The sequence below is a fragment of the Myotis davidii genome, unplaced genomic scaffold (assembly GCF_000327345.1).
Source record: "Myotis davidii unplaced genomic scaffold, ASM32734v1 scaffold963, whole genome shotgun sequence".
Taxonomy (NCBI): domain Eukaryota; kingdom Metazoa; phylum Chordata; class Mammalia; order Chiroptera; family Vespertilionidae; genus Myotis; species Myotis davidii.
The window spans coordinates 1,794,512-1,814,420 of record NW_006294116.1 but is presented as its reverse complement, the minus strand read 5'-3'; the positions used below and the strand labels follow the sequence as shown (position 1 = coordinate 1,814,420).

The 19,909-nt window shown below is 36.2% G+C and overlaps 1 protein-coding gene across 1 annotated transcript in view; it reads right to left on the bottom strand.

Moving 5' to 3' along the window:
* CCSER1 (coiled-coil serine rich protein 1) overlaps positions 1-19,909 on the bottom strand; it is a 666,528-nt gene that overhangs the window by 241,921 nt on the left and 404,698 nt on the right. The window contains exon 6 of the mRNA XM_006768187.2: positions 13,411-13,618. Within this exon, the coding sequence (XP_006768250.1) occupies positions 13,411-13,618 (208 nt within the window). The remainder of the gene's footprint in view (positions 1-13,410; positions 13,619-19,909) is intronic.

Below are 19,909 nucleotides of genomic sequence, written 5' to 3'. Positions count from 1 at the left end.
TTACCAATACAGCCCCTAGGACAAAGGAAACTAAGGAGAAAATAAACAAATGGAACTACATCAAAATAAAAAGCTTCTGCACAGCAAAAGAAACCATCAACAAACCAACGAGAAAACCCACTGTGTGGGAAAACATATTTGCCAATGTTATATCTGATAAGGGCCTAATCTCCAACATTTATAGGAAACTCATACAACTTAACAAAAGGAAGATAATCCAATCAAAAAGGACCTAAATAGACACTTTTTGAAAAAGGACATACAGATGGCTAAGAGACATATGAAAACATGTTCAAAGTCACTAATCATCTGAGAGATGCAAATCAAAACGACAATGTGGTATCATCTCACACCTGTCAGAATGGCTATCATCAACAAATCAACAGATGACAAGTGCTGGCGAAGATGTTGGGTAATAGGAACCCTCGTGCACTGCTGGTGGGAATGCAGACTGGTGCAGCCACTGTGGAAGACAGTCCACTGAGTATAACATTTCCTCAAAAAGTTAAAAATGGAATTCTCATTTGACCCTGTTATCCCACTTCTAGGAATATATCCCAAGAAACTAGAAACACCAATCAGAAAGGATATATGCACCATGTTCATAGCAGCACAATTTATAATAGCTAAGATTTGGAAACAACCTAAGTAAGTGCCCATCAGCAGATGAAGGGAGAAACTTTTATATATCTTTCCTGAAGGCAGCCCTGTCTTTCCTCCTTCCTTCTATTCTTCTTTCCCTCCTGTTTTCATTCTTTCTTTTTGTAGCCTCAGAGACTTTTATTCAAGGATATTTGTGGAAAAACTAAACAAAAGTCTCTCTATACATTGAATTGTATAAGATATAGTAATGGGCCTATAATATAAAATGCCATTTATAAACCAAATATTGAATATAAAAAATAAATGCAAAGCTTAAGAAATTAGTCAATAAAACAAAAAATTCTCTTCAGAAATGTAGGCATAATTAAAATGTCATATAAAATATTTTATTTAAAAAGTGATTTATTATTCCTATCTTCTCCACTTAGATTCTGAATACAGGTATCATCATTTCTTTTTACCAAAATTACAACTATCACAAGCCAAATAACATTGGTTATTACTTATTGATTGCTAATCTTTTTTCCATCCAGATTTTTCACTATCTTGAACTTACTCTACTTTGCCTCCCAAAGTCCTAGGACGATTATGTAAGTCCATTTGAGCTTGTAGTAGCCAAATATAAAATAAACCATATCTGGATTTTACTTGTTATTTTCCTTCTACAATAAGTATTACTTTTAAAGAAAAATTTCATGTACAATCAATACTATTTTTAAATTGTCAAAATGGATCTCATTTTTTCATAATGATTTATTATTACTAAATATTCACTCCATTGCATTCATATTACTTACCTTACAAATACACAGCATACATTTTTGGGGGGAAAGCTATGTTAGTTTGTGTTCCAATGTCTTATATTTAAATTTTTAGGGCTAGTATAAAGAATAAAGTTCCATGGTGCTCGTGGCAGGTTGTCAACTTGACTCACTTTATACACAGTTAGTAAAAGCCTCAAAGCAGCTTAAAATCAGGAAAATAGATGCTAAACGACCATGAACAGCTACTGAAATGGTGCTGTTAAGGAAAATACTTCTCATTATAATAAGTTATCTTAATTAAAGCTAAATGCTTGCTTATTATCTCATGAACAGGAATTCAATTTCGGGGTAAACAAGAATAGCCGAGCGACCATGGATATCTGAAACAGTGATGAAAACATATCAGAAATAAAGCACACTTATATTGGGCTGTGATTTAAATAAAAAGGTGTGTGTAGTGGGGTGAGGGAGGAGGTGGAGAGTGTCAGGAAATGATAAGTTCTGTGTGAGGAGGTAGTTTATGAGAATAAGGTGGAATCCAGATCACTCCTACTTTGTGTAGCCAAATAAATCTAGAATTTCCTTAAGGTAATCCAAAAGGAAATGCCCTAGAGCTAATCAGAGAGGGAGACTTGGTCATTAAAAAGTAGTCTATTCTTTGCTTTACTACTGAAGGGGAGAGAGATCAATGCACAGGATACAACAGTGTTTGGCTCAGTGAAAGAGCCAAAAAGCCTACAGGAATAGTAAATTAAGTGGATCTAGTGGAGAAAAGTAGATAAGACAATAACTGACAAGTAAAGACTGTGAATGCAGGTGTGCTGCTTTCTAGGAGCATCTCACGACTTTTGGGAAGGTTGTGTGATCTTTAATGGCCAGATTTAATCTGACAGGAAGGAAGCAAACAGATGACTACTACACATTCAGGGTGTCTGCTTTCTGTACCTATTAAATTTTTTTTCATTATTGATTTGAGAGAGAGAAACATTGATTTGTTGTCCCACTTATTTATGTATTTAATGGTTGATTCTTACATGTGCCTTAACTAGGGCCAAAACCGCAACCTTGGCACCTTGGCATATTGGGATGATGCCCTAACCAACTGAGCTACCCAGCCATGGTCCCAACCCCAATACATGTGAATACATACACTCAACAACCCCCAACCCACCCTGGTACTTGTGTGCATGCACACACACATACACATATATATACCTGGTGTCCTGGTATCTCTTCCATTCTCTAATATTGCAATATATCAAATGCATATTTGAGTTATTACATTGTGTGACTATCTTTCAATAATAAATTCCTATATTTGCTGTATGCACAGAGATGTAGATGTTACCTGCAGTGCGTTTGCTCTCAAAATCAGTGCCACCAATTACATGTATCCAAAGTATTATTAAGTGCTTTTTTTGTTCACTATTCATTACCAAAAATTGTTTTCTTTTCCAAAGGTTTCTTGAAGGCAAGAACATATAACTTTGGTAAGTACTAAGCAATTTGCCAGTAAGATGGATAATATTAGGTATCAATTAAATGAAAATAAATGTCCAGATAAATAATTTAATAATATTTACAAGTTGTAATTATCTCTCCAGTAGCAATTAAATTTGAAATCTCCCCAGTGAAGGAAATTTCTAAAGTTGCTAAATAATTTTTCAATAATGTGTAGTAAATGGAGACACCTTATGATATTAGAAAATCAGCCATAGGTTTCAAACAGCCTTCGATTTCAAATACAATAGAGGCATATTTGAACAGAGAACTTTCAGCAGATACTGAATTAGACCACACCTTATTTACAACCACATTTTCAAACCATGGCAGATATTCAATAGTTAAATGAAAGCAATATGCTGACTGAGCTATTCACAAAGCCCTAAATAAGAAATAAATATTATAATATCATTTAAGGTAACAGTGAATAAGAATTAAATTCCATCCTAGATTACATTATTAAAATAATGCTTTAAACAAAGTGCCACTTTGAGGGAAAGCTAAATTGTGTGGGAAAAGATATAGATGCACTAAAATTGTTTATATGTTGGCTGCAAACAGAAGCTAAGAAAATCACTTCAGTAATATAGAATTCCCTATAAGAAAATCACTTTAAAATAGACTTTCAGCCCTAGCTGGTTTGGCTCTGTGGATAGAGCATTGGCTCATGGACTGAAGGGTCCCAGGTTTGAATCTGGTCAAGGGCACATGCGGGGTTTCAGGCTTCATTCCCAGCGGGGTGTGTGCAAGAGGCAGCCAATTAGTGATTCTCTCTCATCATTGATGTTTTTATCTCTCTCACACTCTCCCTTCCTTTCTGAAATCAATAAAAAATATTAAAAAAATAAAAGACTTTTATTTCAGCAAACATTAGGAAACTAACATTTATGTAGAAATTTCCTTTGCCAAACACAATTTATATGTAATCTTCATGATAAAATCTGTAAGAATTTTTATCCTCTTATTATATGTGAGGTAATCTAATATTCATCAAAGACATTGAATAAATGTGAATAAAATAATATTCCTAAATTGTTATAGATCTAAGATTTGAATTCGGGTTTTGAATTCAGTTTTTTGCCTAATGGCTAAATAAATGTTATTTATTTCACGAGTTGTCCTCAGACTTTGTGATAATAAAAATAACTATTACATATTCTGTATTGCTATGTGTCCAACATGGTTTCAAGCATTTTATTTATTTACTAGAGGCCCAGTGCATGAAGTTTGTGCATGGGGGTGGTGGGTGTCCCTCAGCCTGGCCTGTGCCCTCTCACAATCCGGAACTCCTTGTGTAGGGTACCTAGGCCTGGCCGGTGATCAGGGCCTATCAGGGCTTTCCTTCCCCCAGCTGCCAGCAGCTGGTCCCACCCCCACCACTGCCACTGCTTGCCATCTGTGTGACACTGGCCCCCTTTCCCCTGCCACCGGTCACCTCTTTCTGCGGGCGACAGGTGTGGGGTTTGATCGCTTGTCTGTCCTGGGCTTCCCTCTATGGGGTGATTGATTACAGGAGCCCCCAGATCGATCACCCAGCAGAGGGAGACCCTGCCCGCCTGCTGCAGTGCTGCTGGCTGGGTAGCCTGGGCCTCCTTCTGTGGGGCAATCATGGGGCAATGGCAGGGCCCCCCAACCAATAGTATCGCACCCGCCTTGGCTGTCCTGGTGCCAGTGCATGTCATTGTGTGGTCGTCTGGAAGGTCATCCGGACAGTTGTTCTGCTGTTCGGTTGTTCGGTCAATTTGCATATTATGCTTTTATTATTATAGATTTATTTTTTAATCCTTATCCAAGGACACACTTAGAGAAAGGAAGGGAGAATGCGAGGGTGACATCGATGTGAGAAACATCGATCGGCTGCTCTCTGTCTGTGACCCGACCAGCGACTGAACCCAAAAACCCAGGCATGTGCCCTGACCAGGAATCAAACCGGCAGCCCTTTGATGCACAGGATAAAGCCCAACCAATTGAGCCACTCCAGTAGGACTTTTTCATGCATTTTTAGCATATTAACACATTTAATGCTTTCAACAAACCTAAGTGATATGTTAATATTATTATCTCCTGAGCTTAACATGCCTAGGGTCATTCAGCTAATAAGTAAAGAGGTGAGATATAGACTGTGTATTCGAGCTCTCAAAACGAATGCTCCTGACCGCACAGTGCCTTCTCATGATATGTGCATCACCACACTCTACAGCAGTGTGACAGGCCAGGTCAAGACCCACATCTGGCCTGCTGCCTGCTTTTTACATGAAGTTTTATGGGAGTCTAGCTATGCTCATTTGTTTATGTCATAAAGCTGCTTTCTTATTACAATTTGGTTGAGTTGTTATATATAGACTAATACGCAGATTTGTCTCAATAAATATACTGTCAGCCCTCCATATTTCTAGGTTTTGCCTCTGTAGATTCAACCAACTGTAGATCGAAAACAGTGTTTTCCATTCATGGTTGGGAGCCTGAGACTGCAGAGGGCCATTTTATATAAGGGACTGGAGCACAGCCAGATTTTGGTATCCCTTGGGGTCAATCCCCACAGATATTGAGGGATGACTATACTTTGGGAAAGGGTCAAAAATTATACGTGGATCTTAGAATGCATGAGGTCAGGGCCAGTGACTCCAGCATTGTTCAAGGGTCAACTATAGATCTATTTGTTTCAATGTGTTGGCTGTAAATATAATTTGAGTCTGCCTATATCGCCGCCATCTTCTTCCCCCTCCAGGGATCCATTCTTTAATCCATTTTGTTTTTTTATTAATAACGAGTCCTCTCTGTATAGTCCACTTTCACTTTAAAAAGAACAGTATCAGAAAATAATCTACTTAAAACTATATTTGAAATAGTAAAGATCTTTACTAAGATCTTTACTATTAGTAAATGTATGCTAAAACAAAGTCTATAGTTCAGTCACGTTTTCATTTTCATCAAGGTTAAAGTGAAAGAGTTAAAGAATCACTGCCTTCCATCTCAATGAGTCCCTAGATGCTGAAACACTTCTCATCTGTAAACATGAGAAAACTTTAAGGTTCATATCACTTTTAAGCAACTGCATTATGCTATCTAAATCCGTACCACCATGTTTTATGTACCCGGTGATTAAAATAGGCATTTTCACTGAAGCTAAATATTGCTTTGATTCTGATTTTCAAACAGAAACAAAAAACATTCCAGTCAAAATGTGTCTCAGAGGAACACAATTGCAGGCTTTCCACAGTACCATTTGCTCAATGGCTCTCTGCTCCCTGTCCCCCTCCCCTGCCAGAAGTGCCTAACACTCTAAGTGTCCCCTGGAGAGCCAGTAGGGTGCCATCTGCTGTATATCCGCTGCGCTGCAGCCTGAAATCCTCAATGCCAAATTTAGCTCATATAATTACATAACAGTATGTGAGTGGTATTAAACCGACACACTAACGCCGGATTCATGAAGCAAATTGAAAGTCAGACATGCATAGCAAAACCATTTAGTGGTTATTTGATTAATTATTGAATATGGTTATAACACAAATAACCACAGCATTCAGATACAATGTGAGTGGCATTTACTGTTAATACGGTGGGTTGCAGTTTTGTTTTTAATAAGCAATAAAATAACACACATAACTAGCAGATAACGTAAGCACGCTGACCAGGAAAGATTTTTCTGACTGATAGGCGTCTGCTTCCTCATGGTGACCCCACTCCATTTTTATTTCAACATCAAATAAACATCAGAAAATACCCTGACAGCAAAGAAGTAGCCGAGATATTTCTGAAGCTTTCATAGTCAGAGAGATGCAGAGGAAAACAAAATATTCCTTCTGGGAAGTGGTGATATATGAACATAAGGCATTCTATTAAACTAATATACTATACCCCGCTGGGAGAGTAATTTAGTATGCGCTTTGGAAAAACCTTGATCATATCTAGTAGTTTTGAACATGCACTCTACCACTTCTGGAAGATACCAGATTTTCTTGAAGAAATTCAGCACCTTGCAACAAAGTCACATGCACCAAGTGAGAGCTGAAATTCAAGTTGAGCAGTCTGTTCTAATATAGACCACCATATCCTGATCACTATGCTAGATTGACTTTGCAGTGTAAGTAAAAACCTTAAGTAATTTAAATAATATTTTAAAAGAAAAAGAATACCTCAGTGTAGTGGGTGCCCTTATGTAAAATGAACTTTTGGTTATCATTGTGAATGAACCTAATAAAATCTATAGTATCTTTCCAAAACTAAATGGTTTACTTTAAAGGATATTTTAAAAATTCCTTTGAGACATGTATTATTCATTTGCATATCCTTAAAATGCATACACCAAGGCCTTGTAAAGAAATGAATTAATACTATGACAACTTAGAACCACCTAGAAATGGTTACTATTCTAGGCTTTGGTTTATAAATGAACACTTTGACTAGGTTATCTTACATATTGAAATTCAGAAAGCCCAGGTAATATGCTATCGGGTTGATTGATATATGATTGCTTATCTTTTTTTATCATGCTTACACCTCAGCACCATGTCTTAACTTGGCTTTTTTAAAGTAATATTTTCTCTTACCTTCTTGACACTACACCCTTAGTATTCTTATCATCTTACTGGATTCTCTTTTCCCTGCATATCTGATCATTGAACATTGGATTATCTCACCTTGGTTTTAGATACAAGTTATTTCGTTCATAGCTTCAAACAGAATCTATTTAATCATAAATAATCAACCCTGATCTTTCTGGGTTTGCAGAGACATTAATTCAAATTTCTACTTCACACACACACTTGCATGCTAAGTAAGCACCTCAGCCTTAACCTGGCCAAAACGAACTCTAGTTTCCTCCCTGCTTCACATAGGTTGCTCCTTTCCTCGTGTTCCCGGTCTCAGAATGGCAACCACATCTGCCCATTGCTTAAACTGTAGCTCTCAATTACCTTTTTCCTTTTCCCTTTTTCCTTTTTCTGTCACCCAGTTTCCACTTCACCAGCAAATACTGTTGACATTACTTACAAAATGTGTCACACATCTTTTCCTTTTTCTCTCTTTGAACTGCTACTATCATGGTCACCATCATTTCTCACTTGGAAAACCATTTGTATACTGTAAACAGAAAATTTAATTGACATGTAGTAGTTCTTTTGCCAGAGAATATCAGGTCAAACGTGCTGCCACAACTGAAAGTCCAGAGAAGCATGAGTGGCAAAAATACTTCTACTTTTAGTTTCAGCCAGTGTAGCCTTTATTAACAATTAATGCTGAATTATTCAATAACGACAAGATTTTGTCATTTTAAGAACATTTACTGGTACATTTCCAAGTGTTTGATAAATCTCAAATATCACCCACCTCGCTCAACACAGTAATTATTACACGAACAAAATCATCGCAGTAGCTCATTACATGGGTCCTACCACACACTCCCACTGTGAAAACCTCCTATATGCACTTTATTGTTTAATTGTCCAAGTAACCCTATGAGAAAGTAATATTGACTATGATGAAATAGACTCAAAAACCTTAATCAACTTGTGGCAGCTAGTAAGTGGTAGAAGTGAGAATCACATCTAAATCTTCATCATTCCAAACACCTGTGATTTCTGTTACTCTAATATACTTCCTCCAGTGGGACTCCATGAGTGAAATGGGGCTGGCTTTAGGAAATAATTTTTCTCTGACTTCTCTCATCTCTCCCAGAGCACTGTTGAAAGTTAAGGTTGCTTACATAGCAAAAGAGTCATTGAATTATACTCCCTTCCCTTCCTATCTATTCTCAAGATCAGTTCTATTCCCTCACAAAGAGCCAGGCTGTATGTAGGCAGAATATTCTTATTCAGAAACCTACTCATTCTCAGTAAATATAAGGCCACAAGTTTCTTCAGAGTGTATGCAATGGGACCCATTGTCATGTATGAAGACAATGGCGCACAGTTAAAATTTTTTAACTTAAAAATGGGGGGGGAGGGGGAAAGTTCTAACAACAATTAGTAAGAATTCACACCACCATCCTAAGTTGGTCTGCATGATAAATGGTCAGATTTCATTTACTAGTACAGGTCTCCCAGGGGAAGAACAAAAATTCCACAGAATGACACCATTAACAGTGATGCTATCAGTTATGTAATGATATTCCACGTGCTGTTATGTTAAGCGTATAATTTGATGAGCTTTATTAAAAATGGAAACCTATGCAACCACAACACCAATCCAGATATACATATTTTATGAACTTAGAAATTAATTTAGAATATGCAGAGCTAGTCTGAAAGATGAAAAGTGCTGCAGAGCACTGAGTTCAGTCAAAAAGTGCATTTAGCCCTAGCTGGTTTGGCTCAGTGGATAGAGCATCAGCCGGTGGACTGAAGGGTTCCGAGTTTGATTCCAGTCTGAGTTGCTGGCTTGAGCCCCAATAGGGGGCGTGCAGGAGGCAGCCGATCAGTGATTCTGTCTCATCATTGATGTTTCTATAGCTCTCTCCCTCTCCCATCTTCTCTGAAATCAATAAATATTTTTTTTAAGTGCCTTAATTGAGGTTTAAGGATATGTCTCACAAATACTCTCAACAGACAATTAAAATTATAAAATCTTAAAGGGTTGTCTCTCAGCTATTTCAAGTTAAGAAGGTCTTATCTTGAAGATATGGGCGGGTATAGCTTTTGTCTGATAGAGTGAATTCCTATATGGCTTTTGTCTGATAGAGTGAATTCCTGATAAGGTTGAGAGATCCCAAAATAATTTAAGTGAATTAGATTTAGAGAAACACACTGTACTTTAGACTTAAGTGGAAAAAGAAATTACAAAATTAAAAGAGGCCTTTAGAGTATGTCTACGAGCACAAATAAGGATGAGAAAACTATTCAGCTGTAATCATGTGCTAAGTTTACATGAAAATAAAGAATGAGTAGGAGGTAGAACCTTCAGTACAGAGGGAGGAATTGAAAGCCATGGAGAATTATTCTCAGGCTTTAAGTCCTAATCAAGAAACTGCTAACCTATGAATTAATTCACAGTCTTCAAATGAAGGACTGTACTTGAGTCATTGTACTTAAGCCTCATCTACATCTGCACATGATTTACATGGTAAAATTCTGTACTTTCAGCTGATGCAGTAATGCATAGATGGGGACTATCCAGCCCATGGACCATATAAGGCCCAAGAAATCATTTGGTCTTATATCTCCAAAAATTTCCAATAAAAGCATTTTCTAGCAGGAATATATATATATTCTCCAAATGGCCCTTGCAGAAAAAAGGTCCCCCACCCCTGGGAATGGAATGATTCTTTGGGTGGCATTAGGAGAGGGTAAGTATACTTTGCATTGTGAGAGATGCATCATTGGGGGTCAGGGAGTAAATGTGGAAGCCAGCTTCCAGATGTTCTACAATGTTCCCACCTCCTGATAGCCAAATCTCTGCAAAGTGCCTCCCCTGCTGAATCAAGGTTGCTGTTGTCACCAATAAATAAATTTTACAAAAGTGATGTTATGTTACTTCTGAGACTAGGTTATAAAAGAACAGTACAAACTAAAAGGAAACAACAGAAACTAGCTCTGTACAGTAGATATCCTCTTCTTTTATAGATAACGGAATCACATTTAAAAACATTAACAAAAGAAGAAAAAATGTCTCTTCTGCTGTAGTCACTTCTTTTATCATGAATAGTAAAGAATAAAGTAACAGTAGAATTTCTGTGGGACCAAAGTCAGTTTGTTTTTGTTATTGTTTGTTTTTAAATAAAGGAGCTGATGTTTGGGGAAGTTGGGAATTCTTCTATGCATTTTAATAATAGCAACTGATCCTCAAAGAAGGGGAAGGGCAAAATTAGGAGTATGAGATTCTATTCAGATTATTCACATTTGACTCACCTTAAAATTAAAATCTGAGATGTCACCTGAGCTCCATTAGGAAAAATTTCCAATAAGAACATTTTCTAGCAGGCTATATTAAACTCATTAATCACTTTTTTATCTTAAAAATCAAATAACTGAGTTCTGCAGTTAAAAAATAATCTGTATACAAAAGTCAGACTACTATGGATCATAAAAAATAAGTTCATTGTCCATGGTCACAGACAACACTATGGTAAAAACCAGGTGAGGGGTGGACACAGAACTGAGAGGAGCTGGGCTGAGGGAGGGGGAAACGGGGAGGGGACATCTATAATAGTGTCAACAATAAAAATAAATTTAAAAAGATAAGTTCACAAAATAGGAATAAACATTATTGTTCTATATTAAAAAGTATTGTTAATTTAAAATGGATAGCTGGTATTAAACTCAAACATAGTAATGAAATGTGAATTGCCACTTGAAAATTTCTGGTTTAAATAAAAAAAATCATTTCAATAAACCATTTCCTTTAAAGACATCATTATGAACATCTTATTACTACAGCACTTGACTATGCTGACCACAATATTTCTTTTCTTGTTGACCATAAAGAATTTAAGACTCCCTGCTCTCTGAAGAGGCTTAATAAATAGATGTAATTATTGCTCATTGTACATCAGCTTCAAAAATCAATTTTCTTCAGTTTCTTCAAACACGGTTTCATGAAGAATAACAGACAAGTATAAAATGGATAAAAGTATAAAAACAACCTCAACATATTCTGAACATTGACTTTACGGTGAATATCACTAAATAGCTTTAAACTATAAAATTAAGTACCCTAAGAAAGCATTGTGACTCTCCCAGATGACAACTCTTCTACTCCCCTTTACTTGCATGAATTTTCTAAATTAAAATATGTGACCAGAGAGAGAAGAAGCTGAATAGTTGAATGTTACTGACTTTGAGATTAATATCTTAAAGATTAATATCTCTTAATACTACCGCCATTGTTAAGTTTGCCTTGTTCAAAGAGGTTCAGATTATACATTAAGCCAAATGTCAGAGAGATTCCACAAGTGCAGCAAATGCTTTTGTTGTCAATACAGAAACAATATTCATTCAGAGAGCAGTGTGTTGGCAAATATTTTACAAAATGCTCACCAAAAATTAAAAGCACTAATTTACAGTGTTTGCCGACTTCTGTGGCACAATACTTCTATTTGGCTGATTTCATGCTACCAAAATGACCTAAATGAATCTACAATTGGGAAATATGCATCATAGCTATTATATAGGATTTCTACAAATAAATCCAATAGATATAAATAAGCTCACAAGTATAGTTAACAGTAAAATATAGTACAATAACTAGAAAATGAGTTTTGAGTTTTGATTATGCTGTTAAAAATATAATTTCTTTTGTTACACATGTAGGTAATTTAATTTTTTTATGCCTGTGCTTAACCACCAGCTCTTAAACTTCCTTAAATGCTAACAGTGATCCAGTATCAGCACAGCATTCCTACATACTACTGCATATATTGTAAGACCGCCTAGCTACATAGTCACAGGTATGGGATGTAGAGAATTCCAATTTTTGCTTCAAGGGCTGAAAAGAACACATGACTGAATGTCCTCAATAATCTGTGGAAATCATTTTCATTAAATATCCTTCTCTCTTCCTGATTCCATTCTGGCCTCTAGTGGTAGCTGCTAGCATTCTTATTATTATCAGTGTTAGAAAAGCAATTATCAATGATCATCATTGTAAAGTTAGCCACAATATGATTAATTTCTCTTTTCAAATTACTTATTAGTACTTCCTATCAATAAGGAGAAACAAGTGAACGATCATGGGATATAACAAAAATCCACTGAATTTGAAATCAGAAACCTCAGACTGTTGTCTTGAATTTGAATGTATGTATTTTAAAAAATCCCTCAAAGAAAATAATTGGGGTAATTATAAAACTAAAACCGTAAGACACTTGAATCTAAAGCATAGCTGACTCCTGGACAGAAAGGTGAAAGAATGCATTATGCATTTTCCTGAGCAGTTTATCATCTAAATGAGCATAGGCTGTGGGAAGACAACTATATTCAACAGGATAAAATCAAACATTCAGATTACATTTTACCGGACTGATTTTCATTGCAACTAAATGACTAAATTGTCATTGTTATACTAGAGGCCTGGTGCATGAATTAGTGCACGGGTGGGGTCCGGCCAGCCTGCCCTGATGGGGACTGATCCAGCCAAGCCAGCAAGGGGAAGGGGCCACGGGAGGTTGGCCAGCTGGTGCCGCCCCCAATCAGGCCAGGGCAGCTAAGGGAGGGGCCACCCCCTGATTGGACCAGTTAGTGGACCTCAGTGTGTGTCAAAGTGATCGGTCGTTCTGGTGTTCTGGTCACTTGACTTTTATATATATATAGATAAATAAAGCCTCAGTATGTTTAAAGTGAAATCCATTTAATGTGTCTCATTAGCTTTATCATAGCATATAAGCATAGCAGCTGATGCCTATTTCTCTTTACTGGGTATCAATTACTTTTTTAAATTCCTTCACAGAATATTAAAATTTTAGATCTGATGAGTATGTCTAGAGCAGAGCTTCAAACACTTGATCCCTGCCCTGTGTAATGCAGTTAATTTGTGACAGAAGTGGGGACTAACCAGGTCTGTCTGTATACTAGCACCAAAAGACATTACTCTTAGAGTAAACCATTACCTCTTGAAGAACTCTCTTCATCTTTAACAATAGTGTCTTGACAGCTGTGCAGTCCTGTAACATCAGTCTGAAGGGCAGAGAATCTATGCCTCCATTTTCTTCCACACCTTGCAGGGGCCAGTCTGCAGATGGACTACTGGGCATTCGGCTAATATGTGAACACCTGCCTTCCTGATCACTGTCTTTTGTTAACTTCAGTGAAAGATTCCTAATAAGAAAAATAATAAACAACAATTACAATGTAGCATATTCATAGCAGTATTTTCCAAGTTGTCCATCAATGTCAACAGTGAGCCAGAAAATATTTCCTTGTGACCCTCACATGCCCTCCTATTAGTCTTTGAGAATTCTGAGACTTTTTGTGAAAATTATGAAATGAGCCAATTGAATATTTAGTGGTGTGAGAGTGAATAAAGGAAATCTCTTTTTTAATTAACTTAGGGAGGCCAAAGGGAGGCGCTCTCACATACTACCACTCCATGTCAATTGCAAACCTCAACAGGAAGAAGCCTCAATTACAGACCCCAACAGGAAGAAAGGTACATTGCATTCCCATCAAGAAGTGTCTCAACTACTGCAGCAGCAGGAAGGAAGAGTTCTCCAGGCCCAGACACAAGCCCAGGGGGTGGGGAACCTCACAACTCAGCCAACTAGAAACCATTACCTCCCTGAATTCTCACTTTCTTCCACTGAAAGCACCCCCTGAGTTTCCTTCTTTTTTTTTTTATGCAGTAATGTCCCTCTCCTTTTCTGCTGGATTGCCTATAGTTTTTGTTAGAGAATGCTTGTCCCAAATTGCAATTCGCTGTTTTCCTGAATAAGCCCACTTTTTTGTTGGTAAAATAACTGGCTATTCTGTTTTTAAGATCAACAATGGTAAGATTCACTGACAATCACCATTATAAAAAGTGATTTTCCCCCCAGGTTAGAATTTCATTCTAACAGTGTGTTTATACTTGTTAAACTCTTTTAAAAATATGGAAAGTCAACAGAAATCACTGAAAGAGAAATTTCTTACAAAGGTGTTCTGAAAATAGTTTAAAAATTAATTGGAAAGTTAATCCAATACATTTTTATATATTATTTATCAAATTATATGACAAACTTAGTTACTTAGATTGAAAAAAAAAAAGCAAAACTTGCCTTGGAATTTGCCACCAAGGTCAGGCAAGGATGCAAATAAGAAACTAAATCCTCAGCTAATTTTATTCAAATTTTATTATTTATAAATAGTGTGATTTAATTTATAAAGTATTGAATAGTTAACAAAGAAAAATACACTTTTGGATCAAACTAAAATGTTAGTTGTCTTCATAGGTACATTCATTGGTTATAATAATATTACTATCCCCATTATCTATCTATATGTAAATGCGTAAGTGATCATTACAACCAAACAACTGGTCGCTATGACATGCACTGACCACCAGGGAGCAGACGCTCAATGCAGGAGCTGCCCCCTGGTGGTCAGTGCATTCCCACAGCCAACCTCCTGTGGCTGGCCAAACTCCCGTGGCCTTTCCCACCAGCCGGACAACCTCCCACTGTCCCACCTCCCGTGATCCCTCCCCCTGGCAGATCACCAACCAACCAGGCTGAGGGACCCCACCTGTGCACAAATTCATGCACCGGGCATCAAGTCCTATATAATAAAAGGCTAATATGCAAATTGCCCCTACAGGCAGGAGTTCAACTGACCGGGAGTTAGACATACACTGACCACCAGGGGCAGCGCAGAACATGACGGGCATTGGTGATGTGGTGCTAACAGCCAGCGGCAGTGAAGGCGCTGCCAGCCACAATGGGCCCTGATAACAGCAGGATTGTGTCGGGCCAAGGCAGGTGTGAAGGGAGGCCCCTGCTGGGGCAAATTTTGTGCACTGGGCCTTCAGTATATATATATAATGAAATAATTTTTTAAAAAGTCATAGCTAACATTTTTTGATAGCTGACTGTGGGCCAAGTATTGTGCTATCCATTTCATGTGTGTTAATTCAATAAAGCTCAAGAGGTAGATAAAATGAACATTTTCACTTTATATATGAGGAAACTAAGGCTCACATAAATAACTTTGCTCAGAGTTAAAGAGCTACTAACAGATAGACCTGGATGACCCAACATAAGCACTCTTGCACGATAAGATTTTTTTTCATACTAACCACATAATGTGCTAATATATACAGAACAATACACACACTTTAACAGCTGATTGCTCAATTCTGAAAATGAAATGTATTTTAATAAGCATTGCATTTCTAATTATTCAAAGTGTGTATATACATTTTGGGGGGACACCCTACATATAATAATACTTAATGTATCTCAGTTTTGTAAGGACTTTATATATGTTAAACCACTTAATACTTATAGTAACCTTTTGAGGTAGATAATATTATAATCCCCATTTCATAGTTGAAGGATTTAAGTCTCAGAGAGGTTAAGCAACATACTGATAGTCACACAGCATAAAAGGGACAGAGCTGAGATCTGAATGCAGGCAGTTCACTCGAACTCTAAATTACTACATAATTCTGCATCTCATGTGAAAAAAGCAAGCAGATAAACAAAAACAAAAATGAAAAAACAAAAACATGCCTATAATCATACAAAGAATTTTTATATCTTTTCACTCAAACTATATTTTATCTGATATATCTGATTCATTTCAGTTATACACAATCATTATTAAATATTTGTATTTTCTCTAAGACCAATAAGAAGAATGTAAAAATTAGAAGTCACATTATGTGTAATATTATTTTAGTTACAGTAGAATTATCAAAAATTTATGAGGTTTACATCATGAACTAGTCTGGTATCTGAAACATATTAGGCTGACTCAGTAAATAATTACACATTAAAGGTGAATTAACAAATACAATAATGAGTGACTGAATAAAACAATTCTTTGTAATAATCTATACATACAACTCTCATTTGTACATATAATTTTTTTTCCGAAAGGTGAACTGTTATGTATTATAGAACTGCATCCCATAGTTCAAAATTTCCCACCATCTTACAAAAAAATAGTTAACATGTTATGATTTCTTTTAGTTGGATTGATGTTTCTTTGAAATGTTTGTCCAATTGTGAATCTAAATATCAGTGAAGACTGACAAAGCTTTCAGAAACTGTACTAGCTGATTAGTTTCAGGAATTTACTGAGGTTTTGAGAATTAGAATTTAGCATTTACAAATCTAAAGGTCTCTGCCAATGTCAGTTAAGAATGGGCTACATATAGCAATGTATTCAGGCGATAAAATTTGCCATTTGTTTTGCACTTAAAAATTTTAGATCTATTCTTGATTCCAACAAGACAGAATGATGGCATATTTCAAAATGATGGGCGACATCTACATTGTGTCCTTATATCCAGCATGGCAACAGTCGTTGAAGTTTCAGGGGTTAATAGGAATGGATAACCGAACTCCAGAGGTACACCAGAATTATTAATTTCTTATCAGTTGATACCAAAAAATATAACAATAATATTCGTTCACATGAATTTTTCTTATCTTGAAACATTTTATTTCTACATGAAAAAGAGTTGGCAACAAGATCACAGTAATCCAATCCATTCTTACTTAGGCTGAGGCAGTGAACTGGGCTGTTAAACACGGATGCTATTGAGTTGCATTGGCCAGCAGGGCCATCCTATCCTTTGTATGGTCAGTGTTTTTCTGAATGATTAATGCCTGGGGTTTACAGTTGTTAAATATTTTGAACATTGATTTTTTAAAAATAGATTTTTATTGGGCCAAATTACCCAAGTGTCTCTGGATAAATTCACCTAAAAAAAACCCAAAACAAAACAAAACAGAAAAAAACTAAAAAAAAGGTCCAGCTCTTTAGTTGACAGGAAAAGGAGAAACCTATTTCATGTGGAGCCATGGTTTCCTCTAGCAGAGACAACCCTTATAAGCCCAGAGGGCAGAGCTAGGTTCAGGTGCGTTCTTGTTGCCATTTAGCAGAATTCACCAGATAATACATTTATACACTTGGGGATATATGGCTCTCTCTGCCAATTCTCTGAATTGTTATAGTTTCAGGAAACTGAACAAATGTTCTTTGTATTGAAAAAGAGAGTCCTTTATCTTGGCAAAAAAAAAAAAAAAGTAAGATACTGAGGCCTAAAACAGTGGTTCATTAATCATCATAACTACTGCAAATAAAAACAATGTAATTGCCACTGAGCTCATTTATATACAGTTCACCCTCTGTTTTAACTCCATGAATCTTCAGTAGAATTGTTCAGTGATATTTACACTTGTTTCCTTGCTTATGATGCTGACCAAGTCTTTAAAATTCTGTAACATTTAGATAACATCAAATTGAGACTTATGGGTCTTTCTTGGTCCATAAGTACAAAATGACAAAAGTTTTGAGTAAGATTAAAAGCAAAACTCATAAACATTACATTAAATGTATTCTTGAAAGTTTCAACTTGGAGAAACTTGAGAATTTGAGCCATAAAACATCTAAATTACATGACTATGGTGAATTGGCTCTATACTTTTGTCACTATCCTTTGTGTGAAGGGAATTTTCTACCAAGCTATTTCTAAAAGTTCTGCTGCAGTTCTATTTTTCAGACAAGCAAATAATTGTATATTGAAGTTGAATAAACAGTCAAGTTTACACAGAGTGATTAATAGGAAAGAATATAAAAGAGAATTTTCATATTTTTCCTCATTTAGTTATTGCTATCACTATCATTTTAATAGTGAGAAATTTTTCCCGTTCACATTTTCTTCAAATCACTTGAGAAATTCCCAATACAATGGCCAAAATACAAGATCATGCTAGTTGCAAAGGATTGAATCTCTTACCTATCATAGGAACTACTATTGTTTAGTGCACTGACACCTTTCATTATAATAAATATCTATGGCCAAAAGGGATCTCAAAGATTTGCACCTTATAATGTGGCTATGATTTCTGAACCAGATTTCCAAGGGGTGGAAAGTAAAGGTAATCTCATTTTGCCCAGTATAAGAAATAAGCATATGTGTACACCTGCCTTCAAACATGTCATTAAGTAGGTTTTTGAAAAGGGCACGGTTAGTTATGGTAAATTAAATCTCAGCTTGAATAATTCTAAGACAAGCGCAAGGTATAAATCGGTATTAATAAACTGGCATCCCATAACCTAATAAAAACTGTTTATTAAAGGAACTACAACAAGACTATTAATGAATAAGCTATCTATTTGCCTCATATTTTCTATGAAAATATGTTGTTTATCTGAAAATATCATTTTAGGGGAAAAACCTTGCACCTTAAATTGTCTGAAAATTGTATATTTAGCTTTATTTCTAGAAGAGATGGAACCAGCACCCACCCCTCCACAGCAGTATAGTAGTTGTAAAGAACTTGTTAACATTTTACATTTAGGAATGCATTTACATGTAAGAGAATTTCACACTGCCTAAGTGATGGGTAGAGGAAATGGAAGATATGGAGGAAGGCAAAAATAAAATCCAAATATCTTAGCATAGCCACAAAGATCCTCCATAATCTAGCAACTGCCTGCCTCACCATATCTCATTTTATAACAACTACCTCCTTGTGTTATGAGTCCTAATTTCATTGGCCTTCATTCAGGCCCTGAAATACACCAACCTCCATCCTGCCTCAGGAACTTTGCTTCTGCCGTTCTAGCTGCATGAAAAAGTGTTGCTTACCCAACTTCAGATCTCACCTTAAAAACGTATTGCTTCTTTAGGGTAAACTCCTTTGCATTCCTATCTTTCCAACATACACAGGTTCTTCTTCTCTATGCTAAGTCTTTCTTTGTAGCACTTACCACAGATGCAGCTAAGAAAAATTGATTTGAGGAGACCTGTGGGAATACATTGGACTGAGCTGACCTACACTCCATCTCCTGTTCCAAATACAGAGAGATACCGGATTACTTATAACCACATTTATTTCTAAACATATTACAGTGCAGGAGGGAAAGACAGAAACATTTCCAGGTGCCAAAAGCACAAAATTAAAACAGCAATAATTACACGAGTTGCCACTGTGCTGGCTTCAGGGTGCTAAACTTGGTCACAGTCTGTAGTTTTATGCTTATGCAGATACAGAGAGTATCTGCCAGTGACACAGAAGTCACATAGTGCTGCGAGGCATGAGCTTTCTGAGCTTTAAAAAAGCTTCAAAAAATCAATCTGATCAATTTGTAAATTAGCTGCCTGCTAGCACAACACTCTTTTTTTTTTTTCCTTTAAAGGAAAACAATATCAAATCCAAACTCTCAAAAATGTGACATCCTCAATGTCTGATAAATATTTAAAGCAATAGACATGCAAAGAAACAAAAAAATCGTAAACACTATGAGATGACCCATATATTAGAACTGGCAGGAAAATTTTAAGCAGCTATTATAAATATATTCAAAGTCTTAAAAAAAGGAGTGCATAATAAATAAACAAATGGTTAGCCTCATCAGAAAAATGAATACTATGAAAACTCTAGACTCAATTTATATAAA